Source organism: Nothoprocta perdicaria, unplaced genomic scaffold (genome assembly GCF_003342845.1).
Source record: "Nothoprocta perdicaria isolate Ctin4 unplaced genomic scaffold, notPer1 scaffold_0, whole genome shotgun sequence".
NCBI lineage: Eukaryota > Metazoa > Chordata > Aves > Tinamiformes > Tinamidae > Nothoprocta > Nothoprocta perdicaria.
The window spans coordinates 6,575,442-6,593,440 of NW_020454092.1; the positions used below are offsets into that span (position 1 = coordinate 6,575,442).

At 40.9% G+C, this 17,999-nt stretch overlaps 1 protein-coding gene across 1 annotated transcript; it reads left to right on the plus strand.

Annotated features, from left to right (window-relative positions):
- Positions 1-4: 4 nt before the first annotated feature.
- On the plus strand, positions 5-13,022 carry PECR (peroxisomal trans-2-enoyl-CoA reductase; the record flags this gene model as incomplete). Its single annotated transcript, XM_026042228.1, has 8 exons — positions 5-77; positions 2,628-2,761; positions 6,803-6,968; positions 7,614-7,695; positions 9,869-9,965; positions 11,670-11,780; positions 12,358-12,469; positions 12,586-13,022. Coding segments are annotated over 8 exons (864 nt in total), but the record flags the coding sequence as incomplete, so codon positions are not given.
- Positions 13,023-17,999: the final 4,977 nt, after the last annotated feature.

Sequence of the window (17,999 nt, forward strand, 5' to 3'; positions counted from 1 at the left end):
CCGCGGGCGCGTGGCCATCGTCACGGGCGGCGGCACCGGCATCGGCAGGGCCATCGCCGCCGACCTGCTGGCGCTCGGTGCGCGCGGGGCCGGGAGGACGGGGGTGCCGGGGGTGCCGGGGCACGCGGGGCGCCGCGGCGGCTCCGAGTTCCCCCGCCGCGGCCAGCGGCACCGGGGGGCAGCGCGGGGCGGGGGGGCCCGGCGTGCGGATGTGCCGCAACGTGCCCGCTGTTACCGTAGCGTCCACAGCGGGGCTGTGTCCAACCTGGGCAGGTTTTGTGGCGCTCGGTCGTGTTGTCCGTCCGGCCTCGTTGCCTGATTTTCTGGTGCTGTTCCACCGAGGCCGCCTGAAGCAGCAGGCTGTGAACTGCCGCCTGTCYGTTAGTCTTGGAGAAAGGTGCTGGGCTGTTGATAGTTGTGACAGCAATGCCTTGGAGTTGAAGCACTCCTCTAGCAGGTCACCTTATGGGCTCTATTAATCACTATTCTTAATCAGCCTTTAACTGGGGAGGGAAAAGCAGCCTTGGAAACCTCCGGCCAGGCTGCCTTGCAGCACCTTTCCTGCCACTTGTAGAGTGGATCCCAGGAAGCGTGGGCATCTTGATCCCTCATAGCATCCATCGTCATGTCTGTGTCCACRTCAAGCGTGCAGCCGTGTGCTGCTGGGGCCGCTGCTCCTTCCCGCTCTCCGTGCGCTCCGTGCAGCCCAAACGGGCTGGCTCCCCGTCCTGGGGCGCCTGGGGAACAAGGGCTTGCATTAAAGGAGAACCTTGGGAAGGTGCCCAAGTGTCCTCATGGTTTTGGTCAGTGATGTAACCCAGCTATGGTAAAGCTGCGCCCAGCTGTGTTATTGTGCCCAAGTAAGATAYAAGTAGCAGGTTTTTTTCATAACATGCTGAATAGAAAGCACGTCTAAAAATCTCTGCGAAGCATGTGGGAAAATGAAGAAAGGGACTGTATCCTAAATCTTTGCAAAGTAGTTCCCTATGAAGTAGATTTTGTGGCTGTGCCTGACAAGGAGCCCTCCTGGCATCATTTCCACATGCACCTTGTGCAGGGCCCTCTGCTTGCAGCACCTTTAGGAGTGGCCCAAATAACGCCAATTATGGCAAAATTCGCTTTCCTGGCCAGCCTCTCCTTTGTGAGGAAATAAGGACTAAGTGGCAACGCTTTGTGCAGGAGGCATCAAGCCTGCCTCCGTGAGCTAGAATCCCAAATTAGCCCGTTTAATGAAAGCAGMTTCTTCCATGGGCCTTACTCTGTGTCAGTGCATGTACTAATAAGCGCTTAACCTGACGAATACCGCTGTGTTGCTCTGATTAGTATTTCTCGTTAATCAGTGGTAGTGTGTGTCCTGTTGTGTGAACTTTACTCTAGATCAGCCAGGCTGTTATGTAAGCAACTGGCATTCTTAAAGTTAACATCTGTTAGTCAACATCTATATGTGTGCTGTTTTAGAGGGCTCGCTGGCTGGGGCAGCCCTTCCTAGGTGTGTGTATAGTTGCAGTATTTTCTGAAAGAAATTTAGCTTCTCTTTTTAGTTCTATGTATGCTTCCACAAGACAACATGAGCCAATTGAACAGCTTGCTGCTGCTCTTTACTCCTACTAGTTATTTTGTATTACTTCTGGTGTTTGTTTTATCGCATGGGAGGCCAAATTCCACCCAGTAAAATAGCAACAGAAAAAAACACCTGGCAAAAGTTGTGTGTGTTTTTTCTTTTTTTTTTTTTTTTTTGGGGGGGGGGGGGCGCTCTTCAGTGCTTTCATTTAGTTTCTGTTTAAACTGATGAGTGCTAAGCTGATATGAGGAAGGAATGCCTTGTGTTGGGATGCCCAGGGAAGGAAGAAGGGGAAGCAAGACTTCCCTCCCTTCCCTAGACAGTGGCAACCTATTAATTTGCACATCTGTGATTTGAAATACCTTTGCCATCTGTGATTTGAAATACCTTTGCAATAGGTGTTTGAAATGTCTAGTGGCTTTGCACAGGAATGACTTTGGTGTGGTGTGTTTTAGTCCATGAAGAAGCCCATGGAGGTGGCGTGGGGAAGTGGCTGCACCTGAGGGTGTTTTGCAGATCCGAGTTCACCCCCTAAGGCTGCCGTCCTGTCCTTCAGGCTCTGTGGGGTGAAGGAGGGGAGAGCATTTCGTTTGCTCACCACTAGGCAGATTTACAGCCTGCGTTACAGTAAGCTTGTCTTGTAAGCTGATTTTGGTGGTTTGAGGRGCAAGTGCTTTTTGTAATCAAGACCTGCTAAAACATCTTTAAATCACATGGTTGATAAATGTAGCAGTCTTGGGCAGAGGCAGCAAAAACTGTGTGTGAAAGCTGCTCTGCTAACTCTGCAGCTCACAGGCAGACTCTTCTCTCCTGCAGGAAGGAGAAAGAACCTTGGAGACATTTTATTTCAATTGCTCTTCTCCTAGCACAGAGGGACCTAGTTGCTAAGAAGCTCCTGACATACGTAATTTTTCTCTCTCTTGCAAGCACTTCATCACTGCATCTTCTAGGCAGTGACTAATAAACACACATCCTGCAAGGTATCTCCATGATGTTATTAAAAACCTAGTGTAACTGTAATGTTGAATATTCGTTAACTAAGGGATTTTTCATTTTGTTTTAACAGGTTGCAATGTTGTTATTGCCTCTCGCAAATTTGACCGATTAAAAGCCACAGCAGAGGAACTGAATAATGAATTTGCTGCCATGAGTCCTGCCAAAGTGACTCCTATACAGTGCAACATCCGCAAAGAAGAGGAGGTAAAGTGTTTAACATGTCAAAAAGGTATAGTGAATGCACATTCTCAGATCTGCAGAGGTCTGGCCTTCTCGGGAGTGTTTTGGATCAGGAGACAGATGCAGTGGGGTGCTTCTAAGTGGATGCAGGTAAAGTTAAGATTTACTTCCGAGAGGAAAGCCCATTTGTTAGCCACCTAAGCAAAAAAAGTATTTATCACCAAAATAGCTATGGCTGGGCATAAAGTATTAATGACAATTGCTTGGAGAAGTAGTACTTAGTACTGGTGTGTTCTAGGGCTGAGCCTGAGCCCTTTGCATGGTTCTGTGCGAAATCATAGCACAGTATCCTGTTTTCTTTAGCTGCTTAATTAAACAGTTAAAAATGCAGTTTCAGGTTGGACTTTTAAGTTACTCAGTACTACTARGAAACATTCCGCTGTTCACTGCTTGCTACCTTTTGCTTAACTTTTCAAAGGCTCTTAAAATCTAGCAAAACTTAACAGAACATTAGTGACCTTCAGGAGCTGTGAACTCAAATCCTAACCTAATTTACTACCATAGAGCAAACAAAAATTAAACTCTTTCCTTGTAGAACAGCTCATAATATATTTACAAGGATATTTTTAGACTTTCTCTCCTGAAAGAGATGAACCTTGGGGCTGTGCAGTATGTCACTTCACCTACCAGTGCATTTTAGGATTGCATTTACCAGCATCAGCAGTGCAAAGTAATAGCTTATGACAGGTGTCAGAGGGCAACTTAAGTGATTAAAAATACATGAAAGAAAAAGAAAAAGAGGTGGAAGAGCCTTCCTGCCTGCCTGCGTTGCACAGAGTGCTCTGGCATTCTTAATAACCTCCTGCAGGTGAATCCTATTTTTACATTCATCTTAAAAACAAGATAGTGGGAACTGCAGTGTTCTGTGAAATGGCAGAGGGCTTAGATGACAAACTACTTCCTTCTTTGCCATCTGTTTATTTAAGGTCTCAAGCATGGATTTGGCAAAACAGCTTTAACATTTGAAAACTTCTAGAGCTTTTTTTTGGAAGAGAAAATTATAGATCTTTGTAAAGTGTTCAAACATTATGCATTTTATGGGTAGCCAAACTGATACTCGGAGAAAGCAGGTGTCTCTCCTGTAATTCCATTATTTCTGTAAGAACATAAGTGTGCCACAAAAGGAATGTTGTCCATTCCAGATGCCCATCTCCAAGAGCAGATGTCATTACTGGTAGACACAATCTGGGAACTTTGTTCTTTACCTCTTGTCCTTCTGGCTTCATCTTCGTTTGTTCTTTAGTACTGACATTCTTGAAGATTGCTAAATTCTGGCCAATTGATACTTACTTTCTAAAAATACTATTTCACCAGAAATATGTGGAACTCATTTTCAATTTTCACATTTTTAGTGAAGGTAGTCCTTTTTAATGCTTAGGTGCTCAGTGTTTGCAAATTGAAGCTACATAAACTTAATTTAACAGTTAAGTGAACAGAACTTTAAACTCGCTGGCTGGTTTCAGTATGGTATGACTGAAGAGTAGTTACCTCAGGAAAGTACATYGTGTTAGGGAACATACCCTACAAGTGCCCCCTTTGAGTTTTCATCATATCCTCTTTTTCAGCTCTTATACTGAGTACCAAAGGATGTGTGAGGGTGAAAGAGTCCTTCTAAATGTCAACAGTGGAAGAAAACCCTGGAGTTTAAGCCTCCTTAGAYGTCCAAACTGATGCATTACAAGATAATAAAGCCTAAGAAGATTCTTGAAATTTAATTAGCATATCCTTTTTACAGCTCATTTAAACCTCTGGAAGAGYAAATCTTCCCATTAAATAATGCCAGGCTAATCGCCTATAGGAACAGCCACCTGTTCTCACTGTGTCAGGCCTTTTTTTCCTCTTCCCTCCATCTCCATCACCTCTTCTTCATTTCTCTAACAGCTCTTACGAATGTCATCCTGGTTTTATTTGTATAATGGGACAAACTTGAGGGGAAAACTTTGAATAGAGAGGATCTAAGAAAGATGAAAGTGCTTTCAGAATTTTGAGAAGACTCTTTTGCATCCTGTTCTGAATCTTGAAGTAACTCACCTGCTTTGAAGATGACTTTTTTTTTTTTGGAGGCACTAGTTGGATCTGTGAAATTGAAGCATTAAAAGATACATCTCTCTCCATATAGAGCATACGTGGCTGTAAGAGTTCTTTCTAGATTGTGAAGAGCAAAAAGGGTGTACTGAATATTATTCCTGCAGAACCTTCCTGGTAGATATCATGGGAATAGCTTAATGAATTCAGATTTTAAAGTTTCTTTATCCTCAGAGGCTCTCTTGCTTTCTAGCAAAAGCTTTCTTCTCATTGCCATGCAAGAAATAATCCTGTTTGCTTGATGGAGGATTTTCAGCCACTGCATAACCTATCAGGCTTATTTCTGTCAAAAACAGCCTGCAGCTTCTTGTTTTGGGTAGYTTTCCAATGAGTATTTTGGAAAGGATAGAAGGTCAGTTTAATCTTTAAAGACAGAATCTGTTCTCCAAAGAGCACCTGAGCTTGTTGTCCTCTGACCACCTCCTAAGCAATGCTTGTGCATTTCCCTTCTCTGCTTCTGGAATGAATGCAGTGGTCCRTGTGCTTCCGAGTGATTAGGAAGCAGCAGCAATTCTAATTATTTGAATATTGTCCAGCACTATCACACATAACATGTTGGATACCAGAAGAGCATGTCGAATTGTTTCTTCTGAGATGCAGGCAGTCTGTGAATGTATGCGGCTCTTGTCAAACCAAGCTTTCCCCCCAAATCCAAGGGTCTAATAAGTTAATTCTGGTGCATCAGTGTAAACACTGCCAAAGCAGAGGAGAGAAATCACATCCTTTTTAAATTGTGGAAGGAACTTTTTGCTTAAAAGTTTGGGTGTTGGGAAGGGGAATATGTACAAGTGCCTTAMATGTTGAGCTACAGAAACCGTCCAGTGGGGAAAAGAAAGGTACGTCTACCTCCAGGCTATATGCCCTGGAGAGACCTTTCTTTAACTCACATAGAGATGAAATAGAAAGACTTGTACTTCTAGTAGGCTGCTGGTCTTCCTGAAATCAAACAAAAAAATTAGAATTCTCATCACAGGGTCCCTTTTCTGCACTTCAGTACCAGTGACAGCTACTGCTGAAGGAGRCCCTGAGGCTAAAACTTACCATTTGAACATCTGATAAACAAGATTCCTTGAGAAGCACTTAATACAATGATATTTAGCACTGACACTTGCCTCTGAGTCCACTACAGGCTTTTATTTTCCAGTAAGCTTTACAGCTTATCATAGTCTCTGCTAGTGTATAAATTCTTAATGCCTGTCTGTGTGAAACCTGTAGTGAGAGTGGCTTGATGGAGCGCTGTGGATTACGGACTCCTATTGGCTTATTTCAAAATAATTCAGCAGTAGCACAGAGTAAAAATACCTCATATCACTATGCAGGAATGGTCTCTGAATAGCAAACACTCAGTACAGAGTAGCTTGCCTACTGAGTTTTCCTAGCAGTCATGGGTCACCTTGGATTTATCTGGACATTTGACCCTTTTCTCTTGGTGTGAATACTGTCATTTCAGCTTCTTAACGTTATTAGAAAGTTAAGAGATTGAGTGGAGAGGATCAAAAAAAAAAAAAAAAAAAAAAACCCATAAAACAGTACTTACCTAATAGGAATCTCTTCTAACATCTGATGTGAACATCTCTGCTCCTGTGGAAAATACAAGGACTTTTAAACAGGATCCTTCCCCTAGGCCACCTCAGCTCTCAGAGCATAGATCTCCCTCTTATTTCAATGCTGATGTTTTGTGTAGCACTTGCATTATACCAGGAAGATTTATTAAGTGAACAAGGACTCAGCCCAGTTCTTTTTGGTTGATGAAACCTGTCACACTGAGTTCCAGCCTAGAAAACGGCTGTCCAGCCTCTCTGAAGGCCCTCCCTAAGTGTGAAAAGGATTGGAGTGAGAAGACTTCATCCAAGAACGAAACAGGGTACATCACTTACTCAGCATGCCACGCTTAAAAAACTGTGTATATRTATGTCCTAGGTAGAAGCTTTGGTGAAGTCTACACTTGATCTGCATGGGAAGATTGACTTCCTTGTGAACAACGGAGGGGGGCAGTTCTCGAGCCCTGCTGAAGACATCCGTGCGAAAGGCTGGAAYGCTGTGATAGACACTAACCTGACAGGAACCTTCTACTGCTGCAAAGCAGGTGGGGAATAAACATAATGAAGAGGAGTTTCTTTATTTATATGTATCTATATTTCTTGTCTCTCTAGTATTTCTGTAAAAATTTCTTCACTTTGTTTTTCACATTTTTATCTGACAGTGTTGTCCTGAATCACATGCTAAGTTATACAGTAAACTATACATTATATTTGTTAATATACACAAGCACACATGTACCACTATGGAGGAATGACCTTCTAGTTAAGGCCAGGTTTGGGGAGTCAGTTGGTTTGGATGTTGACTGAAAAGATGATGGAAAAAACACTCAACTCTGTCTTGCAGCCCCTATGTGTAGCGCAAGGGAAGACTTTTATATCAAGGCTGTGGAGTTAAATTTGTTGTCCAGTTCTCAGCATTAGGAAAATGGAAATGAAAGCAGCTTACATGGAGGGCACAAAATTTTGATTTCTGTCCCAATCTTCTTTACATACACTGAGTCTTACCTGAACTGTGTCTGCTTTCTTAGCAGTCCAGAGCTTGGGCTGCGGTGCAAAGATCAGGTTGTTCGTCCAAATCTGCACAACTTGCAGCACAATTGGGTTAAGACTCCAAATTTGGCTTCCAGTGGGCAATTTCATTCATATATATTTCTTCTAATATTTATAGATTATCTTCCTCCTTCATACAGCATACAATGCCTGGATGCAGAAACATGGAGGAGTCATTGTCAACATTACTGCTGCCGTGAGAAATGGGTTTCCTGGAATGTCGTAATATTCTTTTTACATTTTCATATATTTTCCTTCTAGAAGTTCTAATTGCTTCTAATTACTTCATTTTCTTCTGGCAAGATGTTCATTGGGCGACAACAGAGTATAGATATATAGCAGATATGTTAAGAGAGCAACTTGGCTGTCTGTGTGGGGATCTCTTATTGATTCAATAGAGACTGCAAGAGTAAATTAAATGTCTGGTCTCTGCCAGCTAGTTTGTAAGAAAATAGGAAGCAAAACCTTTGCAGCGAAGCTGTACTGTGAGTGGGAAGTATGTGCGTGCAAGTGCAGCTTTGGCCTGATTTCTCTGCAAGTCTCTGGAGGGTTTGCAGGCACTTGGCCTCTGTTGCTCTGCTCCTCTGCCGTCAATTTGCAGGTCTTGATGGTGAGACTTGGACCGAGTGTAGGAGGAASGTTCCTAACAAGCTGTTGGGTTGTGGCTTTGCCTGCCTATTTGATTTTTGCTTTTCACCTCCCCTTTGTGGCCACCTTTTCTTGCTGTAGACAGTCAATTCCATTCGCTCTGCCTCTTTCTTGACTGGGAAAAGGCTCAAGGGTTCAGACATGCTACCCTGTGTTTGAAGTTTCTGTTTTTGGGAGGAGGAGGCAAAAATGATCAAGGCTTTCTGCATGCCAATACAGCACCCTCTCCCTATCTAGACATTTACTACATTTGTTCAAATGTAATCCTCAAAATGGAGTTGATAGGGAAACTTTTGTTTGTAAGTGTTTGTAAGTGACACTCAGAAGTGTCAGTGTTGAAAGAGAAATAATGTTTAGAAAATGGTTCCAGTTATTTTCTTTGCATAAGAAACATAGAAAAATGCTGTATTTTGACAGTTTCCTAATTGAAAAAAATCATTTTTTCTTGGAAACTGTTTTTTTACTTTTTACTTTCTTAAACAGAAATTAAAAAAACAAAAATGCATTTTGAACAAATGTTGTCCTACCTATCTCCTTCTTAATTTGGCCTGAAATTTAAAAAAAAAATGTCCATTTCTTAAGAAAAGCCTGTTTTGTCACTAGTTTATTCTTGGCAGTGCAAGATAAATTTGGGGAGCCACAGGGTGGTGCTGAAGMTACAGTTGTTTTAGTCTTGCTGCTGTAGGTAAATCTAGCTGAACTCTGAATGTGAACAGGTTGATGCACCAARAAATAAAGAACACAGTTCTGAGTAACAACAGAGATAATTTTTCCCAAATAACTGTGGTATGCTTTTGTTTATGGGTAGACAAAATTACTTTCAGATTGAGTTCCTGTAGAAAATGATGCTTGTTTCAGAGTTTAATGGTATAGTATTCTTTCAAAAGTCCAGTCACTACTCATGCCAAAAATCACCTACTTCATTCTTTCATAAATAACAATTTTCAACCTAAAACTGCTCAAGTTTGTTTACTCATGTTGTGTCAGGTGGTCATTAATTTCTATCCTAATCAAATGAATAAGTCGGATCAATGAATAATCCAGGATCAATCAGATGAATAATCCAGGTTTTCTTATTCCTCAATCAGAAAAAAACCCCTTTCCTGGTGTACATATCATCATGTTTGAGAACTTCCTGCCTCTCTTCTGTGTGTTTTGCTAGACTAAAAAAGCTAAACTTAATCTTCTCTGAGTCCCACTGCCTGTTACTCATCTTTGCAGTAATTTTGTCTGTATTTGTTCAAGCGTGTAGTGGTGTCCTGGAGCAGCAAGGTGCCCRAGATCCATGTGCCTTTGTGTCTGGTTTCCCATCTGTAGCAATTTTTGAACTTTAGCCGATTTTAAACACATGTGTCAGAATAGCTCTTTCAGGCTACTGCTCTCACAGGGTTRTAAACTGCTTTACCTGTGCTGTTTATCTTTCATAATCTCACACACCTGCAAGTCTATCCCTGGTTATTTTTCATTCTGTCTGCCTGCTTGGGCAGTTAATTACATCAGGCCTCCTCACCACCAAATATGTTTGGGGAGAGACAATGGATATTAGCAGAAATGACAGGAAGTCTTCGCATAATTCATCAGAACTGTGAAGCTCTGGCCGAGCTTGTGAACTAGAAAACCCCTCTGCATCTCCTATGGTTAGTCTAGCAATAGAGCACTACTGTGATTGTCCCAGCAAGGCTGCAGTAGGATGGAGACTGGGCTTATCTGGGGAACAGATGCTTTTTTTGCTTTATTTTCTTGATAGGCATTCAGGAGCTGCCAGAGCTGCTGTGAATAACCTCACCAAGACGTTAGCTTTAGAGTGGGCCCCCAGCGGAGTGCGGATCAACAGCGTGGCCCCGGTAAGCAACGGCAAGTGACAGGTAACATTAGCCATCGTATGTGCTCAGGATTAAGAAGTCTAGAGCAAAAAGCATTTAAAAATCTAGAGCCTGTACTAGAAAGACCAGCTGTATTTTCATAGCACATAGTGCTGTGGCTACAGTGGCTTTAGTCCTAGCTTTGAAGTTAGAGATTCCGTCTATTGTGATTTATTCTTTGCTCTTAAGCACAATTTATTCGTGATTATTTTGATGACAACAAAATGGAAAAGCAGAGTTGTCCAATTATTTCTAACTTCAGAATTTATATTATCATGTAGTATGGTAAGTGTCAGGTTTAATTATCTGGTCCCTATGATGTACTGCAGAATTCTGTATAGAATTCTGTATCCTTTGTTGTATCCTGTCCCAAAACAACTGCTTTGCTTTAATTGGAAACGTGTGATGATCATTCAGGTAATGGCTCTGTGCAGGCTTCCTGAGGCCCAACTTATCTTGAGACCTGTCAAATATTAAGATCTATCGACTTGTTTTTCTGTTYGTTCATTTTTCCAATTTATCAAGTCTTGGGGAAATAAGCAAATTAGGAGAGCACGCTATGTGTGTGCTTTTTTTTTAAGGCATACTAATGGCCTAATGAATCATACTAATTATACTTTATAGCATGTGTCAAATTAAACTCTGTCAAGCAAACAGGTCAGTAGTTTGGCGCTTTCAGCACTTGTACTGTGGTTGGTATGTGTCATCTTGCCATCACTGGTGCTACTCTCATTGGTGCATGATACATAAATTCATATGTTCTGTAAGAATATTTGATAGCTTTGTTACCTTGTTGGGGACAAAACATCTATATTCTAACCAGGATGATACTTCATATCTTTCTTTCAACTTGTAACCTCATCAGGGTTGCAGTAACCATACAAAACACTTGCTGCAAAATACGCATAGAGGAATGTGTAGGGAACATGTATGTAGAGACAGACACATACATGCCAAGAAAATAACGCTTAAAAATGAGTTACTTGCCTAGCTCTCAAAATACATTTGCACACATTTCACAGATATCTTAGGAAAAAAATCTTAATGTGTGCTGTATGGATGAAATTTTCTCATATTTCTCGGCTCCTGCAGGTTATGATGTAACTGATTTGTGATACTCTTATCTTCCTGTTGCTGTAGCCTTCATCTCTCTTGAATCTAAGCTGGATGGTACAATCATCAGGGCAAGGACAGTCTCCTTTCTTTATTTCCTTAGTGGCAAAGTAGGGAGATCTGAAATCCAGCTGCAGAGTCTGGCTGCTTCTGTAACTYTCAGTAAAATTATTCTGTTGCTTTTAAAAATTACAAGAGACTCATGAAAATTTTGTCCTTGCTTTTGAAGTYTACTACTGTAAACTACTTGGGAATGCTTTTAATTCTAGAATAACTCYAGATTTGTTCTTTGTAGGCTCTGCTTCATAATTGTTGAAGTGATAGTAGAGAATTGGAATAATGAAATCAAAACAGGACTTTGAAATAATCTAAATAACTACTTAAATACAGCAGTCAAGTTACCTTCTTTTTATAAAGAATATTATCTAATCCAACTTACCTTGCATTTGAGTGCTGTTTAGACAGTTTAAGACCACAAAAATCCCATTAGTATTAACTTGACAATTTTACAAGGATCACAATTTGAATGCATGCAATATACCTTAATTTTCTGTGTATTCTGTTTTAATGAAGGGAATAGTATTTTCAGAAACTGCTGTTGCAAACTATGGAGAGCAAGGTACAGCAATGTGGTTAAAGAGTATCCCAAAGATTCCTGCCAAGAGGTCAGCAGTTCCTGAGGAGGTAATGTCTTTCACAACATCTGTGATATTTCTACTTCTGTTTCTGTTTTGAAGCTGCTTTGGTATATGAAGAACAGTAAAGACTTAGTTTTGAGCTGTGATGGAGTCCTAACAAAAGAAAGCTTGCAGAAATGTGTAGTAATGCCATCTGGGAGGCTTGACAAGTAGCTACTGTAAAACTGAAAATTTATTTTAGATGTTTCTTGCAGCTATAGTGTTCTGTAGTTGACATTAGTTCCTGAAGAGATTGACCTATTGCAGGGAGAATTGGCAAGTATTGAAAATGGATGTGAAAGAAGTGTAATTTCAGATTTCTTAGCTGTCTTCTACCAAAAATATGCATCTTTGATAAATGGGTCAACTTTGGTTTTAGCTACCTGATGCTGAAAAGTTTGCTCTTTTTCAGCTGTTATGTACTTGATGTCTGTGGCTAGAAACTGAGCTTTAAAATTGTTCATGACTTTGCTGACTGTGTAGCACATGTTTTCTCTTGCCCGTATCAGTTCTTACAAGCTGTGTCTTGGACACAAATGATTCCGAGCAATTTAAGAATGATGAAAACTGTCCTTCCTTGTTAGATCTCTCCTGCAGTGTGTTTCCTGCTATCTCCAGCTGCTTCTTACATTACTGGAATAACGATGGTCGTGGATGGAGGCCAAAGTTTATATAGAACTAGCATAGAAATACCAGGTAAAAAATGGGTTACAGAATAGTGTCCATGAAGTGATTAAAGTGGCGCAATGGGAGGACACTAAAATGTCTATTTTTTACATAACTAAGTACATTGTTTTGTTTGTTCTTTTCAGATCACAACAAATGGCATCCCCCGCCAGAAGGAAGAAATTCAGAACTGCTTAAAAAACTTGTTTCTGGGGAGTTCAAGCCAAAGCTCTAACAGAATGAAACTTCACCCATCCCCCAGTTGGATATTTGCTGATTTTTCCTGCTTAGTAGCTTGTGTTTTGTAATTCTTAGGGATCTGATTTTTTTTTCTTCATCTGTAACTACTCTGAATGCCTTGAGTTTCTTTGATTTATGTTTAAAAAACAAAAGGCTGTGCACAATAAATTTTCTTCTCTGAAAACACTAAAAATGCATGATCTTTGCAATGGACAATTTCCATTTGAAAATCAAAAGTGTTTTAATATATCACTTGAAGATGCTATATTTGCTACGTTCACTTTAAGGCAAATGCTTTCAGGTTTGCGTACTTCTGATCAAAATTTTTAAAATAAGCTTTTTTTTCTGCTTGCTATAACAAATGAAATTTGTAAAATCAAGTTGCTGGTATAGAAGCAACTTCATTCATGTTCTTACTAGGGATGAATGCAAGAGTCTTTATGAGTTTTTTGTTCTCTTCAAAGATGCCTGACTTTTAATTAAAATGTTAGAATTTACAATGGCTCATATAGTTGCTTTACGTCATGAAAATTTGAATGTTCCCCTTGTGACCCAAGACGAAGAGAAGTTTGAGCATAAAGCCGCAATTCTTTATGTAAGATGTATTCTACTTGTGATATATCCTCTTTTCTTAGTAATTGGGTGATCATTTCTGTGGTTGTGAGGAACTTGTATGGAGATTAAATCAGCTTCTTCTAACTTTTTGCGTGGGTATGTTTTGGGTATGCAGCAGCAGAATTCCTGGAAGAAAACGTACCTATTAGGTAGCGAAACTGTAGAAGCCTAAGCCTTTTCATTCAAGTGAAATTACTTGGTTTGTTAAAAGATTATTTCTGCATTCTTCATAGCTTTCCATAGAAGTTTAAATGTAGTTAAASAGTCTTAAGACTCTTGGAATTTACTTTCTCTTCCTGTTTGGCTGCCAGCTTCTATGATACATGTAGACTGTAGATTTGAGGCAAAACAGAGTTTCATAAAACCAAATGACTTTTAGTATATCCCAGGGCTATTCTCTGCAGAAATTCAACATAAAAACGAAAATCATTATATCATACTGTTACAGATGTCCTCTTTAACTATGCTGGAGTTTGCAAAGTTTATGCATAAGGGTGATGAAATGCATCATTAAAGCCTGTGAAAGGGAACACTGAAAGGGTTGGCTATCTCCTGTGTGGGAGACGTGTGCAGTTTTTAATGAATAAACTCCTCCACAAGCAAGAACCATAACAAATCTTCCTGCTTGCACAAGGCATGCTYATTGACCTTTTATTCTTCAACTTCCAGGCAAAGCAATGGATGTTTTAAGCATATCTAAGCTAGAAGAGGTACTTTCCTGCCTTTGCTTTTTATGGCAAGAAGGTGAAATAACSAGCATGTGAGGAATCATAATGCACTGTGGCTTAGCGCAGCAGTATATTCAGAATACTCTAGAGGAAAGAAGGGTGTAAGAATATAGAAAATGTATCCTTGAAAGGAGACAGGAAAACATTAAAGTGTTCTCTCCATTCTCTGCAGTCATTATTTAGTCATAATACTAATGTGTCCTGTGTGCTGAGGCTTGCTGTGAATATTAAAACATACATCACATTATATTAGATATTAGGATAGTAATGGTCTTGCTGTAATGGTTTTACAATGGTATCAGGTTTTTTAAAATCTATCATGAGAAGGAAAGGCTTAATTCTCAGAACTGAGGCCCTATTTTGTTCCTCCCCTTTTTGGTCTGTTTGCAATGCACATTATTTTTTGAAGTTTTGCAGCACCTCACAAAGACTAAGTGGTGTCTCAGATGCCAACACGAAGGCTTTAGTTTTCAGTTGTCAGTATCGCAGATGAAAATCAGCTTTAGCAAATCTCTTCCTATGTAGTTTTAACAACAGCCTTTGAGTGAAGGGCACTGAAAGGCTGAAGGAAAAAAAAACGGGTATAGTAACAAAAACATCCTTGACCCGGGTAAACTTGGGTAGCTGAAGTTCAGAGAAAAATTACATTTGTTTATTTTACAAGGGAGATAAATGCAACTATAGAAAAGGACATAGGAAACTTTATAAAGGATCAAGACGGCTTATTGATCAAACACACTGAAACTTAAACATTTCCTGCACGGTACAGTTGAAATGAGTAAAAAGTAGAACTGTTGCAATGACAGTTGCATTTACCCTTCTGTTAGAAATCTCTTTAATGTGTGCCTAAAGCTTTATTTTTTCTGCCTACCTATTACTAGATATTTATGACTGATAAAAGGATGCTTATCAACTGCCGTGCTATACTGCACAGTGTACATAYGAATATGCAGTGTAGAACTTTATGAATTGGTGTGGTTCCATGAAGGGGAATTTGTATAAACTATAGCTGTTGTGTGATTTACAGATATCCTTTATCTTGGGTACAACATTAATTATCCAGGATATTTATGCATTGTAATACAAAGTCTGTGTTATAAAAAAAAAAAAAAAATCAGTGTTTAAGGGTTAAGAGCCATTGTTGTGTTTGCTAAAGGGAGGATAGTCATTGTAATGGCAGTCTGTAGTATGGTGCCCCAACATGCAAATGAATAAATATGAGATGAGTTGCTTTTATTGCAGTTTATTTTGAATAGTTGTGTGAAATATCCAGGATAACCTTAAGAAACCATTGTATGTGACAGTGTAATTTCCATACACTTCTAATCTGCATCTCCTAGTTTATTCTTGACATCTTCAATAGCTGACTTGTATTAAATGACTGAGTAATGTAGACATAAGGGTAATAATCTTATTAGCAAAGTCAACARTATTCATGTTCTGGACTACTGAGTATGGCAGGTAAATGAGTTGCCTCGTAAGCTTTAGCTGATGCGTTTGGAGCAGACGAACCTCGCAGTACTGCTGCCCAGTCCCATCTGCAGGGCCCCTTGTCTAGAGAAGTAGCTTAGTACCTGAATGACTACTGCATATGCTTTTTGCATACTTAGTTTTCTTTCAAGAATTAATACTCGGGTCACCAGCTGACTGCTTTTAGTTTGTTCTCGTGCTAAACTTGCATGCCTTGGGCAACAGGAATGCAGCCTGAAATGCAAAAAACCTATGCATGACGGGAGATCCCAGTCTGAGTAAGATATATAGTTGCTGGAGGAAGGAAGGAAGGAGGGAGTCTCTCATTAGAGAAATTAGATTTTTTTAAAAGAGCCAGTAAAACAAAGAGGATTTTTTTTATATATATTTATAGGGTGTATATATAGATATTTGCTATTACTATCGCTCTTAATTTGAAAGTGGGTGTAGATACAATTTCTCTAGATGTTGTCTCTTAAAATTGTCTTTTTGCACCTTTGCTTATATTCCTGTAGAAGTTMACATTTTTTTCCTGCTTTGTGCTGGTAAAGGAATAGGTTGCTGTATCCCCAACAGTGTCCAGATCTCCAGATCTGATTTAGGGCTCTAGCTGGAAAGCTGTGGTGAATTTTGTGGCAGTAGTTGAGACTGTGCTCCTTAAATCTATTGGCTCTTCATGTCTTTTGGCATCAGCCTCATAGTGATGGTGCATTTATATTGGGAGGAAGTAGGATTGCTGAGATGGGAGCAAATGTTCACTTCTGTCATGGGAAGGCAGAGGAGCACAGCAGTCAGAGCCAGGAAGAGCTTCGACTGATGCTGTCTGCTCAGTGCACGTGAACATGCAGTGTAAGATTTTTACGCAGAGCATTAGCTCTCCTGCCTGTAAGGAAGGACTCTCGATTCTGCTGTAACATCCTGGCATCACAAATGCTTTTAGCATTTGAGCTCTCAAAAGATGCAGCCTTGACTTTTCTCACCCATTCTAGCTCCYGCAGTTTGTTCCTGAGACAGTTCTTTGTCCTTTCTATAAAAAAAAGATCATGCAATTAATCCTTTATTTAACCAGATCTTTTTCTGGGTGTAGACACAACATAGCAGCATGAGGAAGCTGAAGGAAGGAGTGGCAGGGAGGTAAGAAGGAGGCAGAGATTTGCGGGAAAGAGAGAATAGTGACATGGCCGCTAAAAAGAACTGGTTTATGTCCATTTGAAGTGCTTGGAAGCTGTGGCTTTAGTATTAACTAATACAGCCATTTGTTAGCCTCAAGCAGTATCCGTAGAAGGTGAGAACCTCTTACTGCAATGAGGTATTGATTCTGGAATCCAGAGAGCGAGAGACACTGCCAAATCTCAGGCAATTACTTGAGTAGACTCTCCGAAGATGTGCTTACCCTGTAATTTCTGTCTCCTCTCCTCCCAAATTCAATTGCCTGTGTAGGCCTTGTACTGAATGCATAAATAACTAATGCGCTTTATTGCGGCTACGGTGTCATCTATTTTTATACTCTTCCGTATCAGCAATTATACAGTTCCTATAAGCACTATTTTGCTCTAGTAACAAGACACGTGATCCCAGAACCTTCCCCCTGGGCTTGGGCTGAGCTTGCTGTGAGCCAGCGTCCTAAGTGCTGGTCCCTGGTGTTGAGATGTGTGTGTGTGTGTGTGTGTGGTTTTTTTTTTCCTTAAAGTCAATATTTAACTGTTTATGCTACTCCTCATACTGAAGAAGTTGTGTTTTAAGCATTATGCCAGGCAATACTGATGCATGTCAGGATGTACCTGACCTTAGCAAAGCACTCCAGAGTGGGAGCTGATTAACTCAACCACAGCACTCTCTGTTATGAAGACTTTGTGGAGGAGATAGAAAGGAACATGTGGGCAGAGAAAAAGGACATGTGAGGATTTCCCAGAACCCTTCTGACTGCTTCTGTAGTAAAGGAATTCTGTCTTCAAAACCTACTGCTCACTAACCCTTCCTCCTCCATTTACAAGATGCCAAAGCTGATGGATTGCCACAGACTGGAACATTAAGGCATGGGAAACACTGCCTGTGTTTTCAAAGCTGTGTAAGCAGCTGTGGCTCATTGATCTGCTTGATGGCGAAGGAGCATCGTACAGAGTCAGCATTTCTCCTGCCTCTCTCCCTATCGTTTAGCACTGAAGGGTCACCTTGGTAACTGCCTAGTTAAGACAGATCTGCCATGACAGGCACATCTGGGATGTGGCCAACAAAGTTTTGCCTATGGGGAAAAAAAAAATGTCTTAACGTTGTGGGACTATGCCGTCTTCTTCGTGTTGGTTCTGGAGGGCATATTAATGGCTGTGAGTTGGTGCCTCGTGCCTTTCCGCGACCCCCGTTGTCAACTGATGCTTCTTCACCGCCCACCTGTCCCGTGAGGGGACGGCGAGTAACGGTGGCGCCGGCCTCCCACGCCACCGCGCATGCTCGGGCCCAAGGGCGGGCGGCGAGTGCTGCGCATGCGCTCGGCGCCGCTGCGGACGCGC